The sequence below is a fragment of the Vombatus ursinus genome, unplaced genomic scaffold, assembly GCF_900497805.2.
Source record: "Vombatus ursinus unplaced genomic scaffold, bare-nosed wombat genome assembly UNPS02014945.1, whole genome shotgun sequence".
NCBI classification, from domain to species: Eukaryota; Metazoa; Chordata; class Mammalia; order Diprotodontia; family Vombatidae; genus Vombatus; species Vombatus ursinus.
In genome coordinates, this window is record NW_020954723.1 from 16,732,800 (window position 1) to 16,751,170 (window position 18,371).

The window sequence follows — 18,371 nt, forward strand, 5'->3', positions numbered from 1 at the left end:
AGTAAAGGAGACTCATGATTTCTAGCAGCAGTACCCTGATCTTGAATCACTATCATAAACCTTTCTGATTTCATGAAATAGTCTGTACAACTCAGGCATTTGCTTGGTGTTTCTTTGTTGATGCAATGTTGACTTTCTTTGGGATGTCACCCATGGAGGATTTTTTTGTTCTACCCTTGTATTTTCGATATTTCATAGGATCCATCCAGAGGTAAGCCACTCAATGGTGTGTACTTGTTATCATCCTTTACAATTGCCAGGTGAAGTGATGTCTACTTATTCCAAAAATAGTTCTGAATGATTTTGATCTTTTTATCATTTGTTTTGTTTTGTTAGTTATATAGGTTTTAGTTAGGATACCTTGCAAATCTGTCACAGTCCATTTTACATTTCTGAAGGTAGACATTATATAGATATTAACTGCTTTAAACATGTGCTTCCCATTCAGCTGTGATTTCAGGATTCCAGTGCCTAATATATTCAACCACAACCTTCTTTTTGATATAAGCATATGTGTTCCTTCATCTATTCATTTTATGTGACTTACAGATTTAAGTTCAGAGCTTTTGGTCTCCATTTTTTGTCATATGGTGAGGATATTATGCTTACCCAGTCCAAAAGACATTCTACAAGTTGGAGTTGTTTGAATTTTTTTTTTTTGGAACGATGTATGTCAAGTATCAAGTATCAAGTAGCTAAATAAAATGTTTTGATTTGAGTCCTTTAATTTGGAAGCCATACTTCATTTTATTTAGGAGACATGATAATGAATTTAAGGTTAGGCAGAACGATAGTAGATTTCACTTGGCCCTTTATTGTTCCTCTTGTTATAGAAAATTGTTCTTTACATCTTGTTCATTGGAGTTTAGCTAGCAATGGTCTTAGGACAATTTGCTTTCTTGTTATTTGCTTATATTTAATGTTCTTTGGATTTTCACATGTGTATATAAAATGACTGATTTTAGTAGTTTCATTAGTGCTTTTAAAGTAAGCTTACCTTTTGTACACTTGCTGAAAGCATCTTTAGAACAACTCTGGTAGTAGACCAAATGCCAAGTTGATAGATATTTCATCTGATTTCTTCATCATTTTGAAGGTCTTTGTATTTTGAAATCTTTATGTTCCATGAAGCTGGTAGAATAATAAGTATTTTGTATGTCACTGTCTTTTAAAAACACTGTTCTTCAATTTATATGGATCAATGCTATATCCAGTCAATCATGGGCAGCAGTTCAATGTATAACTATGTTCTAATTCCAGTACTATTTATTGGTTGATTTCTCAAGGGATTTTCCTCTGTCAGTCCATGAAGACAGCAAACTTCTAATGGGTAATTCTAGTTACCAATTTATGTCTTGCTAGGTCCTAGATTTTTATAGACCTGCAGTGAAATGTGTTGCACAGTTTCTCTCATTTCTATACATAATTTAAATTGATCACTAAGTCTATGTCCCCTAACGGGAGAATCTTCTTATAATTTCTGGTGTCAATAACCTTTTCTTAAACTGCCATTTTCATTGTGGCAACTGTTTTGTAGTGGTTAAAGTTCATTACAAAATGGTAATGGAGTTAGGGCTTTCCCTTTTCTCCATTTCCCATTTTTAAGAAAACAACAGCTTGTTCAAACATGTTGTGTTTCAGCTATTATAATGAATATAATGAAGTGATTACATTATCATCCCTGTTGATCAGGTACAAACTAAAATAACAAATAGTCTTAAGAAGAGGAGATAGCCTATTTGAAAATTTAATTATTTCAGTCTTATTGGGTTGTAAAATTGTAGTTATTTATCTGCCTGTTTTGAAAATGAATAATGACATCTTTTACATAATAAAATGAAAATATATAGAAAGGAAGGGAATGAGTACTTATTTATCAGCTACAATGTGCCAGGCACAGTGCTAAACACTTTACAAAGATTATCTCATATGATCTTCACAAAAACCTTGGGAAGTAACTGTTCTTTTTATCACTGTTTTACAGTTGAGGAAACTGAAGCTTAAAGATATTAAGTAACTTGCCTTAGGTTACACAGTAAGTGGCTGAGACTGTATTTGAGCTCAGGTCTTCCTGTGTCTAAGCTCAGCAGTTATACCCAGTGTATTATCTACCTGCTTGAACTGAGTTGAAGGATAGGGGGGATTTCTATTTAATGCTTAATTTTGATAGAGTGCCAAGTACAGTGTCTTACTCATAAAAATGCTTAATAATGTTGGTTTCATCATCAATATATGTACATTTTTGGTTTTACTTTACCTTAAATTTTCATAATATCTATAAGGATTAAGTTTCAAAGTTTTTAGCTATAGCTGACACCTAGACAGTATATATGTCAGAACTCGATTAACATTCACAAAGGTTATAGCAAATTGATTTGAAGAGTAACGGATTGTGGCTATGCAAATCTTCAGTAAGATGTATAATTATGTTCACAAATAATATACTCTTTCTTGACATGGAAAATTATGGTGGTGATAATTCTATGGAACATGAAATGCTAAGTTCAACAGACTTGATTTTCTCATAGAAACTCCTTGATTTATGAAATACACAAATGCAAAGTAGAAATCCAAAGCCTATATGACTTAAAATTCTGTACCTGTTGTGTTTCTCTGTTCAAATTTAAATTTTCAGGTTATTAACTTTTTTCTTTTTTAAAAATAAAATTACTAAGTTTTGTTATTTATGTTCAGGTTACATGATTGTATTTAATTTTTCCAGATGTTTTAAAAATGTTATTACTTTTTAATGTGTTTTATTGATTACTTATACTTTTCTTTTCAAGACTAAGCTTCAGTGGCTCTGTGAAGAGGTGAGAGAGCGAGAGAACAAAGAAAAAAAGCTGAAGCAGCAGCTGTTATTGTACAAACATCAACTCAAGGACATGACTCAAATGAAGGAGTCTGAGCATCAATCTCTATTTGACCAGATAGAAAAACAGGAGCAACTTCTAGAAGAAATCCATCGAGAAAGGAAAGGTATGTTGATGGCTCTAAGGGTAAACAGATATACATCTATATTCATAGAATCTTAGAATGAGAAGGAACCTGAAGAAACTATTTTCATCATTCCACTGTCTCCACTTATGAATTTTAAAACAATTCTTTGTTCATTTTATTTTTTATTAATTACCTGTACATCTTTACCTTTATTCATTGATGGATTCATAAGCTTATTAGTATGTACACTCCCTCTACCATGCAGATTACAAGCCATGTATGCCTTCTCATCCTTGTCCATTCTTGTTCAGGTCTTTCCATAAATCCTCCACAAATGATCTAACCCATGCACTGGAGGGCTACAGTAGGGGCTATTGGCACAATATGTAGGCTAAGCTTTTGATTGGGCTTCATACTCACTAAATAAACAATTCAACTCCATTTCTGGTGTTTTATGGCCTTGATGATATCTTATATGCCACATCTCATAAACCATTCATCTTAAGTAGTTATTAGTTCCCTGACTGTATCTTTTTTCATTCCCCTTTTAGGCCTCTACCAGTTTGCTTCTTTTTAAATAGCAGTATTCTATGATTCATGGCATCATAGCATTTCTGGGATAATACTAGTCTTAAAGAGATATTAGTGAGTGTCTTAGGATATTTGAAAGTGGTGCATAATTTCTGAAACGCAATCAAGTTTGGCCTCCTTTTCTGGATGTGGTTTATTGTCTGTCTGTAGTATGTGTGTAAGATAAAAATCCTGAGGAACTAACTCAATTGCCCAGCTATTTAGTTGCATGTTGTAATTTGGGCAACAAGCATTTTCTATTTTTTTTTTCTTTAGTGTAGACTGATCTCTTTAAATGACTATGAATTTCATTAAAGAGGCTTTATAATGTTCCAAAGATCAATGTGATTAAACCAGTATATAGGAACATTCAGGGAACTTCTTCTTGAATAGGGATTCCTCTTTGGAATTTATACAGGTCATGGCACCGGAGGTGAGCTTATATCCCTTGTTTTATACTTTCTTTGATATCAGTACTCTGCATGGCATTGAACAAAGTTATTTTGGTATTTGTATCTGTCATAAATTCTTATGATTTTTTACCTATTGTGAGATATACCTTATTTGATGAGGCATTTTAAGTTATATTTTTTTCTCCCAAATCAAATACTTTTTTGAAATCAGAGAAAAACAAAATAACACACCCCAAACCCCAGATAGAATGGAATCATATATTTCTATATACTTCCTTTCAATTAAATATTTTTTAATAACTACTGTGTGCAAAGCACTGTGATGTATTCTGGGAAAACAAATTAAAAAATGAAAGTTTCCACCCTCAAATGTCTAAATGTCTTATAGTCTACTGGAGTATGGGGGATATAATATACAGACAATACAAGGTAATTTGGGGAGAGAGTATTTATGACTAGGGTGATGAGGAAAGGCTTTTATTATGAGATAATTCCTAAGATGAGCCTGTAAGATAAAGATTCCCAAAGGTAGAACTAAAGAGGAGAAGCACATTCCAGTATGGCAAATAGCTTATGGAAATATTTAGCTATTTGTTGGGGCGGAGCCAAGATGGTGGAGTAAAAGCAGTGACTTGCTTGAGCTCTCCCCCAAACCCCTCCAAATACCTGTAAAAAGTGACTCTAAACAAATTCTAGAGCAGCAGAACCCACAAAAAGATAGAGTGAAAAAAATTTCCAGCCCAAGACAACCTGGATGGTTGATTGGAAAGATCTATTGTGCCAGGCTGGGAGAGGAGTACAGTTTAGCATGGGACCTGCAGGCAAAGACCAGGCCTCAGCAAACCTGGAGCAGGCCTCAGGGGACTGAATGACAGGTAGCTGTGGTGGTTTCCAAACTTCTCAACTTGCAAACTCCAAAGACAACTTAAAAGGTCAGTAGGAAAGGACCATGGTGAGAGAGGAGCTTGGTCTGGCCCCAGTCCTGGGGCAGACCTGGGGCAGCAGCTGTTTGCAGAATTCTGTGCCCACAGATGGAGAGAGAATTGAGTGGCTGATCAGAGGGGAATTGCAGCGATCTCTTTGCTGGTGCTGAGGCAAAATTATCTTGCTTTGCCCATGCTTGAATCTAGATCACAGTTATAGGCGGCAGTCCTGGGGCGAGGAGGAGTGCTGGCATGGTAGAGCTTGTGGTGGCGGTGGAGAGGGAATCCTCTTCACAGTTCCAAAGCAGAAAAGAGTGCTTGTGGTCACTCATAGATTAGAGCACAGGCCAGGAAAGTAGTAAACGCCTCACCTTTGATCCTGGCACCTTGGAAGAGCTAAAAATTTACAGGTCCCTAGAAGTATCTCTGAAAACAGCTGCACAAAACCCTTGAAGCTTGGGACAGTACATTCTCCACACTGGAAGCAGACCCCTACCTTAACAAAGAGTTTATGACTCAAGTAATTGACTGGGATCATGAGCAAGCACTGCAAAAAGAGTCAGATTATATTATGTTACTTTGGTGGCAAAGAAGATCAAAACACGTAACCAGAAGAAGACAACGAAGCCAAAGCTCCTACATCCAAAGCCTCCAAGAAAAATATGAATCAGTTCCAGGTCATGGAAGAGCTCAAAAAAGATTTTGAGGAGCAAGTAAGAGAGGTAGAGGAAAAATTGGGAGGAGAAATGAGAGTGAAGCAAGAAAATCATGAAAAACTAGTCAACAGCTTGCTAAAGGAAACCCAAAAAAATATTGAAGAAAACAACACTTTAAAAAATAGACTAACCCAAATGGAAAGAGAGGTCCAAAAAAGCCATTGAGGAGAAGAATGCCTTCAAAAGCAGAATTGGCCAAATGGAAAAGGAAGTTCAAAAGCTCACTGAAGAAAATACTTCCTTAAAAATTAGAATGGAGCAAATGGAAGCTAATGACTTTATGAGAAATCAAGAAATTATAAAACAAAGCCAAAATAATGAAAAAATAGAAGACAATGTGAAATATCTCATTAGAAAAACAACTGATCTGGGAAATGGAGCCAGGAGAGATAATTTAAAAATTATTGAACTACCTGAAAGCCATATCAAAAAAAAGAGCCTAGACATCATCTTTCAAGGAATTATCCAGGAAAACTGCCCTGATATTCTAGAACCATAGGGTAAAATAGAAATGGAAAGAATCCACCGATCACCTCCTGAAAGAGATCCCCAAAAGAAAATCCCTAGGAATATTATAGCCAAATTCCATAGTTCTCAGATCAAGGAGAAAATATTGCAAGCATCCATAAAGAAACAATTCAAATATTGTGGAAACACAACCAAGATAACACAAGATTTAGCAGCTTCTACATTAAAGAATTGGAGGGCTTAGAATATGATATTCCAGAGGGCAAAGGAGATAGGATTACAATCAAGAATCACCTACCCAACAAAACTGAGTAGAATCCTTCAGGGGAAAAAATGAACATTCCATGAAATAGAGGACTTTCAAACATTCTTGATGAAAAGATCAGAGCTGAATAGAAAATTTGACTTTCAAATACAAGACTCAAGAGAAGCATGAAAAGGTAAACAGGAAAGAGAAATCATAAGGGACTTAATAAAGTTGAACTGTTTACATTCTTACATGGAAAGATGATATTTGTAACTCATGAAACCTTTAGTATTAGGGTAGTTGGAGGGAAAAAATACATATGTATAGATAGATAGATGGATAGATAGATGATAGATGGCACAGGGTGAATTGAAGATGAAGGGGTGAAATATAAAAAATAAAATTAAGAGGTGAGAGAGGATTATATTGGGAGGAGAAAGGGAGACGTAAAATGGGGTAAATTGTCACATAAAACAGACGAGAAAAAGCTTTTACAGTGGAGGGGAGGTGGGGGAAAATGAGAGGGAATGAATGAATCTTATTCTCATTGGATTTGGCTTAAGGAGGGAATAACATACACACTCAATTGGGTATGGAAATCTATCTTACCCTACAGAAAAATAGGAGGGAAGAGGATAAGAGAGCGGGAATGATAGAAGAGAGGGAAGATTGGGGGAGGGAGTAATCAGAAGCAAACACTTCTGAGAAGGGACAGGGTCAAAAAAGAGAATAGAATATATGGGGGGCAGGATAGGATGAAGGGAAATATAGTTAGTTTTTCACAGCATGACTACTATGGAAGTGTTTTGCATGACTACACATGTATAACCTGTATCAAGTTGCTTGCCATCTCAATGAAGGTGGGTGGAGGGAGAAGAAGGGAGAGAATTTGGAACCCAAAGCTTTAAAAACAAATGTTCAAAATTGTTTTTACATGCAACTGGGAAATAAGATATATAGGCAATGTGGTATAGAAATTTATCCTGCCCTACGGGAAAATAGAAGGGGAAAGGGATAAGAGAAGGGAGGTGTGATAGAAGGGAGGGCAGATGGGGAAGAGGTTTTCAGAATGCATGCTGTCTTGGGGTGTGGGGAGGGGCAAGATGGGGAGAAAATTTGTAACTCAAAATATTGTGGAAATGAGTGCTGAAAACTAAAACTAAATAAATAATTAAAAAATAAATGTATAGAGGATAGAAGATGGAATACTGAATTTGATGAACAGTTAATATGCTAATTTGACCAAAATATGGAGTATATGGGGGAAATGTGAAATAAGGCTAGAAATGAAGGTTGAAGCCTGATTGTGGATGTCCCTAAAAGTCAGACTAAGGAATTTGTATTTTATGCTAGAGGTAACAGGATGTCCCTAAAGGTTTTTGAGTTAGGGAATGGTATTCCCAGACTTGTGGTTCTGGAAGATTATTTTGGGAGTTGTATGCATGATAGAATGAAAAAATATGGCTGGAGATGGGAATACCAACCAATTAGGATGCTGCTCTAGTAGACAAAGTGATAGGTGATGAGGGTTTGAATTAGGGTTATGGCTGTGTGAGTGGAGAGAAGAGGGCAGATTTGAGAGATGTAATGGCTTGTGGAATAGAATCAGTAAGATGAGGCAACTGGTTTTACAGACTAAAAAAAGAGAGAAGAATCGAGGATGACTCTGAAATTGTGAACTTAGGTTTATGTGAGAATAGTAAGGCCTTCAACAGAAATAGGGAGATTTGGATGGTGGGTAATTTAGGGTGAAAGATAAAATTTATCATTTCAAAGATGATATTCACCATATAATCTATTTTATTTAAGATACTATTGGCAAATCTTTATGGAGATGTTCAGCAGGATATTGATGATTTGAAACGGGAGTTCAGTAGTGGTATTAGGACTTGATTTATGGGTTTGGGAATCATTTGTATAATGATAGTAATTGAACCCATGGTGCCTGATGAAAAGGCAGAGTGAGAAGGAGAGAGACCTCTCGAGGGGTAGGAGATGAAAGTCAGTCAAAAGAATCTCAGAAGAAATGGTCAGGTTGGGGGTGAATCAGGAAGCCAAGCTAGGAGAAAGTAAGTAGGAAAAAAGCACATTGTTAACATAATTAAAAGCCATGTAGAGGTCAAGAAGAGAGAAAAGACTCTTCATTGGACTTAAAAATTAAGTTAATCTTGGTAAGAGTGATTTCAGTTGAGTGGTGAGGCAGAACAAAAACAGTAAGGGGTCTTGAAGTGAGTGGATAATGGGGAAGAGAGGTACTGAGAATAGCAGATTGGTGGTGAGGGGAAGCAGGGAGGAAAGAGAGGCCAGAACAGAAATGATCAATTAGGAGATTAGGTAGGTTTAGAGAGAATGGAAGTCACCATGGGGATGAAGAACAGATTAAATAGGAGTGAGAAATAAAGAATAGGGGATTGTGATCATAAAGGAATTTCGGAATTCAAGATCATGGAGGTTAAACAGTTATGTATACATAATAGTGAAATCTAAGATATAACTATACCTGTCAATTTGTTTTATTTCCAATTTCGTCTACAAATTACATTGGAATAATTTAGCTAAACTGGATCTCACTCCAAGTTCTTTTTTTTTTTTTTTTTAGGCAATTGGGGTTAAGTGACTTGCCCAGGGTCACACAGCTAGTAAGTGTCAAGTGTTTGGTCTGAGGCCAGATTTGAACTCGGGTCCTCCTGACTTCAGGGCCAGTGCTCTAGCCAGTGTGCCACCTACCTGCCCCTTCACTCCAAGTTCTTTGTATACCACATCTCTCAAGTGCTTTTTTTCTTACTATTTGGGGAACAATATTGTGTGTAATCACAAGACAGTTATTTTAATTTATATTTTTCAATAAACAAAAATACATTTTCTTTCTTCATCATCTCTCCCCCATTAGAAAAGAGAAACAAAACACATAAAAATATGCACAGTCAAAGAAAAAAAATTTCCGAAGTGACCATGTCTGAAAAATAAAATATCTTATTCTGCACTCTGAGTTCATCACCTCTCTTGTAATGTAGGTAGCATGCTTCATCATCAGTCCTCTCAAATCATGGTTTTTGAGTTGATCAGTTCATTCAAGTTGTGTTTACAGTATTGTTGTTAATATATAAAGTTTTCTCTTCATTCTGCTTACTTTACTCTGAATTAGATCATGCAGGTCTTGAGTTTTCTCTGAAACTGTCTCCTAATTTCTTGCAACACAATTGTATTCCATTACATTCATATATTATAATTTGTTTATACATTCCTTAATTGATAGGTACCCTACCCTCTTAGTTCCCATTTTATTGTCATCAGAAAAAGAGCTGCTCTAAATGTATATATTTTTATTTGTATAGAACCATTTCCTCTCTCTTTAATGTCTTTGGAGTATAGGCTTAGTAGAGTTATTGCTTTATCAAAGGGTATGCACAGCTTAGTAACTTTTGGGACTTAGTTCACATTACTTTCCAGAAAGGCTGGAACAATTCACAGTTCCACTAACAGTTCATTGAAGTGCTATTTCTCACAGCCCGTTCAGCATTTGTCATTTTCTTTGTTTTTTTCTCTCCCTCTTTGTCTGTTACTATTAGCATACCCTATGATGTTTTGCAAATGAGCTTTTACTCTTAATCTGAGACTTCCTTTGGGTTCTACATGGTAGAGATTCATTGTTTCCATCTCAGGCATTGTCTGAGATCATTTGCTATCCTTGTTTTGTCAATTGTTTTGTTAAAGTTAACCATGAACTTGTATTAGAGTAAGTGCTTTTCCTTTTGTCCATCTCCTATTTTTCAGAATACAAGAGCTTGGTTTAACAAGTTGCGTTACAGTTAATGTAATTAAATTACATGCAATATCTGCTTATCTTCATTCTTTCTTTTAAATTAATGTTAATTTTGACCTTTACCCTAAACAATCAATGATACAGCTTAATAGCTTACTTTGAAATGATTATGAAAATTGCCAGGATTATTCTGTATGTTAAGGTAATGTAAATTTCTCTTTTTTATGGGTGATGGAGTATTCATAACTCATTCTGAGTTATCTATAGATTTTTAGTTTCTTTGATTTTTTTTGACCACGAGACATGTGGTCAAATTGTGATAATATTTTGCTATTATCCTGGATGCCTTCTTTCATACTGAAGTCAGAACATCAGCACATATGTTGACTTGGTTTAGAGGCTCTTGTCAGGCTCTTCATGTAATTTCTTTACTTTACTCTGCAGTAGAAGCTAGCACATAATTATCTTAATTTTGATGTTTATGAGTACTTAAAGATGATGAGCAATTTCCCATGAAATAAGGTATCTAATTTTCAGAGAAGAACCTGTGAAACATCTTTCCATTTACTTGTAACTAATTTGTCTTTTAGTGTAATTGATAATAAGAATGTCAAGTTTTTGTGTGATTAAATTTATTGTTATGTGAACTTATTGGCGACTGGTTACAAATTGCACATAAGATTAATATCATTTATAAATTAATGTTTTATTTGAATAAGAAACATTAATTATCACTATCTGTTCCCTCCTGTGCCATTCTACCACCATCACTGCAAGGACATAAGAAGGCTGAATATGATTGAGGGATATTTTTTCTATTTTTCTCTGTCTTTGATGGGACATCACGGCACAAAAAGAATTAATATCACTTTCTGGTATTTTTTTTTTTCTTTTTCAAGACTGGTACATTGATGGCTGATAAATTGTATAGCCAGATCTTTTGAAACTAATATAGTTTTGCAGAATGTGTCAGATACTAGTAATTTGATTCTACTCTTCTTTTTAATCAAATTATCTAATAGTTTATTTTATTTTAAAAAAGAGTTTTATTTATTAATTCAGTGGTTATTTGCTTTGTTTTCAATTTTGTTGATTCCTTTAATTTTTAGGATTTCTATTTTGGCATTTCATCAGGTTTTTAAAATTGATTAGTTTTCTAGTATTTTTAGTTGCATTCCCAATTCATTGATATATTCTCTCTCCTTCCTTCCTCCCCCCTCCTTTCTCTCTTTCTCTTAAAAAAAAAGGCATTTAGAGATATAAATTTCCCCCCAAAGACTGCTTTGGCTGCACCCTCCAAATTTTGGAATGTCATCCCATTGTTGTCATTATCTTTAATTAAATTATCTTTCATTTCTATTTTTTTGTTCTTTGACCCAACATTTCTTTAAGGTTAAGTTATTTAGTCTCCAGTTGATTTTTAATACTTTTTCCAGTGACTATTTAAAATAATTTGGTTGCATTTTTATCACTAAAGATACTTTTCTGCATTTGTTTGTGAGGTTTTTATGTCATACAATATGATTAGTTTCCATCAATAATTGCCAAAAGTCTGCCATATCTAATTTTTCTAAAATTATCTTCAGGTCTTTAACTTCTTTCTTATTTTAAAGACTTTTATGAACTAATGCAGAGTGAAGTAAGCAGAACTAGAAAACAAATTTATAATATAACAAATATTATAAGCATGAACAATTTTGAGGACTTTTTATAAACTGATGAAGAATGAAATGACCAGAACCAAGAAAACAAATTTGAAAGTTGTAAGAATTATGAACAATTTAGTGACCATTCATGATTCCAGAGGACCAAGGATGAAATAAGCTATCATTTTCAGAGAACTGATGAATTTGTAGATACAGATGAGGCATTTTTGTATATAGCCACTGTGGGATTTTTTTTGTTTGACTATGCCTATTTGTTACAAGAATTCTTTTTTTTAAGTGGGTGGGGAGTTGGAGGAAGCAAATAAATTTCTGTTATTTTTTTAAGTAGAGAGGTAGGGGGTTGCTACAAATGAGAAATGTTGCATGTCCTTTCAGACAAGGTTATTGCATTATTAGAGACCCTCCTATAAAATGGAAGTAATCTGAAAATGTTTGTAATGTAAAAATAAAACAAATCAGTAAAATTAAAAAAAAAATGGAATCTGTCAGAGCTTTTGCCCTGTTGGCATTGCCATTCAGCACCTGAATAATATTTAAAGAAAGTGTTCTATTGGTACTTTAAAAAAATTGCTTTTCCCCTGTACCTTTCTTCCTGTACCCCCACTAGAACACACATCCATAGAACACATCCCCATAATTAAGAAGCTCTTTGAAGTGAAGTATACCAATACACGAATCATATCTGACAACATATGTTTAGCTCATTCTATTCTTGTAGTGCACTAGCTCTATTGAGAGGAGGGAGCAATCATGATTGGCCAATGCCTTGATTTGAGTTCTGTTTTTAGTTTTGTTGTTTTTTTCTTTTACATTTTTGTATATGAAATTCTCTTGGTTCTTCTGACTTCATTTTTCATCAGTTCATATGTTTTCCTAAATTTTTCTTAGTTCTTCACATTCTCTGTGCCTTGTCATAATGTATTCAACCGTTCTTCACTTGACAGAAATCCTTCTTGTATCCAGGTTCTTACTACCACCCTCCACCCCCCCCCCCAAAAAAAAGAAAAGCTGCTGTAATTCTTATATTTGGGATATTTTCCTCTATCTTTGAAGGAGTTAAATTTCCAGCAATGGTCAAAGGGTAGGAAGAATTGAATCATTTTTCTAACTTATTTCCAAATGGCTTTCGAGAACTGTTTCAACAATTCAATTTCACAAACAATGTATCAGTCAGTCATCTAGCATTTATTAAGTGCCTACTACATGCCAGGTATTGTTCTGATTGGCTCCAAGGATACAAAGAAAAGCAAAAAGGAGTCCTTGCCCTGATGGAACTTGTTGTCTGGTTTACCAGTGTGTCTGTATTCCTAAAGCTCTTTCATCATAGATTATTTCCATCTGTGATAATTCCTGGATATTAGGTAAAATGCCAGTTATTTTATATTGCATTTCTTTTGTTATTAGTGACATGAAGTGATTTCATATGTTCTTTCTTAATTTGCATTTCATCTTCTGAAAATAGTCATATTGTATGAATTATCACTTATTTATTGGGAAGTGACTTCTATTAATTGGGGCTATTTTCTATCTTGAACATCACACCTTTTCAGATATATTTGATATGAAGATTTTCTCCCCTTAATTGATAGTTAACTCTTGTTAGTCTATTTGCATTGAATTAGTTTGTGCCAATACCTTTATAGTTTCATGTAATCAAAGTTGTCCTTTTAAAAAAAGCTCTCCATCTATTGTTTGGTTATAAATTCTTCCCTAAACCATGAATCTAAAGCATATTTTTTTTCTGTACAATAGAATATAACATTTTTGGACTGGTATTTCTATAAAATAATTTTAAAAGGAATGAAAAACAAAAATGGTTTAATTGAACTTTTCATTATTAGACAGGCTTTGTGTATTATCTCATTTCAAAAATATTTGGTGAACAACTCCTTGGTTCATTGGTCTCTGAGTCACATGGTTATTTGCTGGTATTAACCTGGAAAACAGATTTTGATGTTTTTGTTCCTTTGGTCAGATCAATTAATCTTGCTGACTTTTGTGTTTTAATTTAGTAAAATTTCTGAGTAGTTCACAGGTGTTGTTTAAGTTGAATATTCAACATGACTGATTTTTAGCTCTTAAATATCTGAGGTATGTCATAATTCAAAGCAGGAAGTACTGTTTTACTTAAAATATAATAAAAATATAAAAAATAAATAATATAGGAATACTATTTTCTTTGCCTTTGCCCAGTGAATTCCTGATAACATTGATTAACTTAAGATGAAGAAAGTGTCATAACCTAGCATTCTACTGAGGAAAACTAAACATATGAAGAATTCTTTTTATATTTCACAAATATTTCATTTCTTTTTAATTTTGGGAAGCAGAATTGTTGAGTTCCCATAAGTGCCACTTGAAAATTGTATATTTTAGCAGTGGAGTCAAAGACGTAAAGCACTCACAAAAAATGAACCCAAATGTTTTTAAATGTCAGAATATTCCTTACGTTCCATTGTCAAGGTGAGATGCCGTGATAAGATTTTTTTGACAAAATGTTATATAGTCTCAATATAATATGCACCAATTTAAAAATAATCATTATTAATTATATTTGCAGCCTGAAAGGTTATGTGTTAAAAAGGAACAACTTTGGACTCAGGAGGGCCTGGGTTCATGTCTTGACTCTGACCCATACATAGCTATTTGACTATGAGCAAGTAAATCACTTAACTTCTGGGTTCCCTAGGCAGCTCTCAAAGACTATAAGTTACAGATCTTCTGCTTATCTGCATCTTTTTCACCCTGGGTACTCCCCACACAAATGAAACCACAGATCCAGAGCAAACAAAGACAATATTCTTGACTTATTTTTTTAAACTTGTTTTAACTTATTTTTATTTTTAATTAGTTTTTATGTAAGGAGACTAAACAATTATGTGATTTATGCATTTAGAACATATAAAATTCTCAACGCGGAAGTGACTAAAGACACCATCTTTTTAATTCTTAGAATATTTATATTCAAATTTATAATTTTGCATGTTAGTTTGATGTGTCAAAGTACTTATGATTCAGTGGCATCTCTTTCTTTCTTTTTTTTATATGTCAGTTAAAAAACATTTATTAAATTCCTACTATATGCTAAGTACAATGCTACCCACTTATTGTTGTTGTCTGGGGATACAAAGAAAGACAAAAAAACCCGTCCTCAAGTTGAAACATGGGGGAGATAGCAAGCAAACAAATAAGTACAAACACGCTATATATAGGATAATAGGAAACACTTAACAGAAGGAAGGCACAAGAATGAAGAGGGATTGGAAAGGCTTCTTGTATAGAAGGTGGGATTTGAAGTGGGATTTGGAGGAAGCCAGGAGGCAGAGCTGAGGAGGGAGAGTGTTACAGGCAGGAGGGATGGTCAGAGAAAAATGAATAGAGCCAAGGGCTGGAGTATCTCGCTTGGGGAACAGGCAGAAGGTCAGTGTCACGTCTCACTCTTCAGTTTATCATCGGTAGAAGGGTAAGACACCCTACGAAAGCATGTTTAGTGGACACGTCCTGAACTTATGTAACAACAATTGGGATTACATTGTTTTGTTCGTAAAAGGATTTGCCATAGCATTCCTTTCAATAGTGGATTTTGCTAGTCAATTTATTAACTATTTTGCAGAAGGCTGAACAAGAGTTAGGGAGTTTGGGAAGCAAAATGAAGGTTAAACATTAGGAAACTGTTTATAAGAAGACTCATCATAAATGAAAGTATAACTCTCTCGGAAATTACAAGGTAAGTATGCAATAAAGTATTGTTTTATTTACTTTTTACTTTTGAAATATATTTTTTACATAATAGAAGGTTCATCTTTTTTTTTTCTTTTGAGTTAAGCTTTTTATTTAATGTTACAAAAAATATTTAGTCAAACAGACCGAAACCCATGTCATCATCGGACTCCTTGGATTCTTCTTTTTTTGCTTCCTCTTTCTTCTTCTTAGTTGGGTCAGCTGTGCTAGCAGGAGCCGCCCCTCCAGCAGGGGCAGCACCACCAGCTGCTGGGGCAGGTCCACCAACTCCTACATTGCAGATGAGACTTGCATTGCTGACATTGGACAGGGCCTTTGCAAGTAATACTGGCCAGAATGGTTCAACATTTACACCTGCTGCTTTAATGAGGGCATTGATTTTATCCTCTGTGACTGTAACGTCATCGTCGTGAAGGATGAGGGCAGAGTAGATGCAAGCAAGCTCAGAGACGGCCATTTCAGCAGAAGGATGAGGAGAGACTTGTTTGTAGTGGTGCTAGTCGCCAGATGAAGTGAGGGGTCACCCCAACGTGGCCTTAGCTTCCGAAGAAGAACCAAGCACTTACAGACAAATGAAGAGAAAAGTAGAAGGTTCATCTTGTAAAATATTATGGAGAAGTTTACTCTTTGAAAGAAATGTCACCCCCAGCTCTGTAGCATTTTAACACTCTCTTCTACCATTAAGCTAACTGACCTATGATAACTGCCTTCTAGCCATGCTATTTGCACCTGTTCTCGTTACTAGATTGGTTGATTTGGAATGACTTAAATGCCTTGAATCTCATTACCTCTGAGCTTTTCTGAACTCATGAATTATGGCTATTATATTCTGTTTTATAATATTCACCCCTGAGTGCTTCATATAGTATTCTTCCTCATGTGAATTCTAATAAATTGATAAATTAACTGACAATTTTTCTCCATTTTTATGAAGGGAGAAATAAGATGAAATGGATTTAAGATATACCTGGAAGGATTTAGATAAGACATAAGGAAAACTTTGAAACTCAAAGATATATCAGCAATTGAAATAATTTTCTATGAAAATTAGGATTGCTTTCATTGAAGCTGTTCAAAAGAAGGAATGAGATTCAAGATAGTTTATTTGTGTATTGACTATATAGAATAAATGAAGCTTGATAAATAGAGAAAAAAGGTTTGTTTTTTTTTAAAACATCTTTATTTAAATTAGTAAGATTGCAATTTTTGTAGCTAGTGGAATCTACTGTGTTCTGTGGACACTTTGAGAGAAATGAAGAGAGGCCTCCATCCAACATGTTGGACAGACCCTCATTGGGTTACTTAGGAAAAACAATATGGACAAGAACTGCATAAGAGGGGCAGGTATGGATTCCATGTAATCTGTATCATCAGAGGGAACTTCTATATTGATGATATTACAGATGCATTTTAGTAGAGTATTTGAATAGTTGCATTGTCTTTATTCCTATTTTGCAGGTTTGTGAGAATGATCACCATGGGCATGGCCATTTTCCTTTTACCAATGTGACAAACTTGTAGACTCACTCTTAAAGGTTAAATGTAAAGTTCTTTATATCATGAGTGTTAGGAATTCTGTGGGTCATAGCAGGTACCCAGACCTATACTCTCTCTAGTGTGGTCCTTGGCGAAAAGGGGTTAAATCACACCCCCACTGAAATCAGGGAAATTTAAGCAACTAGTATCAAATAGAGAGCTTGAGCCTAGAAGAAAAAACTCTTATGAACCTAGCTTTATAAGCACTTTCAAAAAGCCCTTTGATTTCATTACCCATTAACATCAATATTCACTTCACTAAAACAGATCACAACCCCTCCATAGTTAATAGTTGCATGAGTTGCTGTAGTATGGTGTAGTGGATAAAGTACCATAGTTGGAGCTAAAATAACTTATTTTGATTTTTACCTAACTAGATGTGATTATGGACAAGTCACTTAACAGTTCTGAGATTCAGTTTTCTCATCTTTAAAATGAGAGTAGTGACACTTGAAATATCTACCTCACAGGGAATTAGTGAAGAAAGTTCTTTGGAAATTTTAAACCTACATAAATGTGAGTTTTCACTGTCATCATAACCTAGCATTCAATTTTTTGCTGATGAACCTAAAGAGAATCATATAAATGTATACCACTGGCAGCAGGGTTTGACATTTGGTGTTGGTGGGGCTAGCCATACTTTTGTTTTCTGCGTGCACACAAGTGAGATAAATAGACAAAGTAAACAGCTGGGAAACTGGTTGGGCTTCTCAAGCCTTTTTCACCTTAAAGAAGCCTAATCCTTTATGGGATTTATCACACATATACCACTCTGTAAGACCAGAATACCATTTTAGTAATGGTGAATACCTTGATGAAAGTGGCTCACACTTTCTTTTCTGTAATGGACACCTCCCTCTCCACTCCTGTTGCCAAAACAACTCAACTCTTCCTTCATCTGTCTGGTTTTCTGATATCCTGGACTTTGTTCGCATCCCTATTTCAGGGTATCTTTGTGCCTTTGTATTGGCAATGTTTCAGTTAAAGTGGAGAAGATATAAGGGGAACATGATGGTTGTCTTCAAGTATTTGGAGATCCTTCATTTTGAGAGGAATTAGACAACTTCTCCTTGGCCTCAGAGTGCGGCACCATGAACAATAGTGGAAGCTGAAGAGACATATGCTTGTCACAAGGAAAAGCTCACTAAAAATTAGAGCTATCCAAAAGTGGAATGGACTGCCTTCTGAGGTAGTTTGTTCTTCCCTAGAATTTTTCAGACAAACGCTAGCTGACTGTGTCTTGGATATTGTAAAATGAGTTCTTGTTTAGATATAGATTAGACTAGATGGCTTTTATATTCTCTTCCAACTCTCAGATTCTGTGATTCCGAATCTCAGTTCTTAAGTAATCAGTACTCAGGCATGGGCCCTGCTAGCATCACACTGA

The 18,371-nt window shown here is 34.8% G+C and overlaps 2 protein-coding genes across 7 annotated transcripts in view; one reads left to right on the forward strand and one right to left on the reverse strand.

Annotated features, from left to right (window-relative positions):
- The window catches only part of CEP128 (centrosomal protein 128), a 237,913-nt gene extending 228,999 nt beyond the window's left edge, over positions 1 to 8,914 (forward strand). For all 6 annotated transcript variants that reach the window (XM_027844950.1, XM_027844953.1, XM_027844949.1 and 3 more), the window contains 2 exons: positions 2,787 to 2,979; positions 8,877 to 8,914. In XM_027844950.1, coding sequence (XP_027700751.1) covers positions 2,787 to 2,979; positions 8,877 to 8,890 — 207 coding nt within the window. In that variant the 3' untranslated portion in view covers positions 8,891 to 8,914. The remainder of the gene's footprint in view (positions 1 to 2,786; positions 2,980 to 8,876) is intronic.
- A 6,646-nt stretch (positions 8,915 to 15,560) lies between these two features.
- Positions 15,561 to 16,217, reverse strand: LOC114030183 (60S acidic ribosomal protein P1-like). Its single transcript, XM_027844956.1, has 2 exons — positions 15,838 to 16,217; positions 15,561 to 15,762 (listed from the first exon to the last, which is right to left on the reverse strand). The coding sequence occupies exons 1-2, from the start codon at positions 15,903 to 15,905 to the stop codon at positions 15,561 to 15,563; spliced, it is 270 nt and encodes an 89-aa protein (XP_027700757.1). The 5' UTR covers positions 15,906 to 16,217.
- Between the last annotated feature and the right edge of the window lie 2,154 nt (positions 16,218 to 18,371).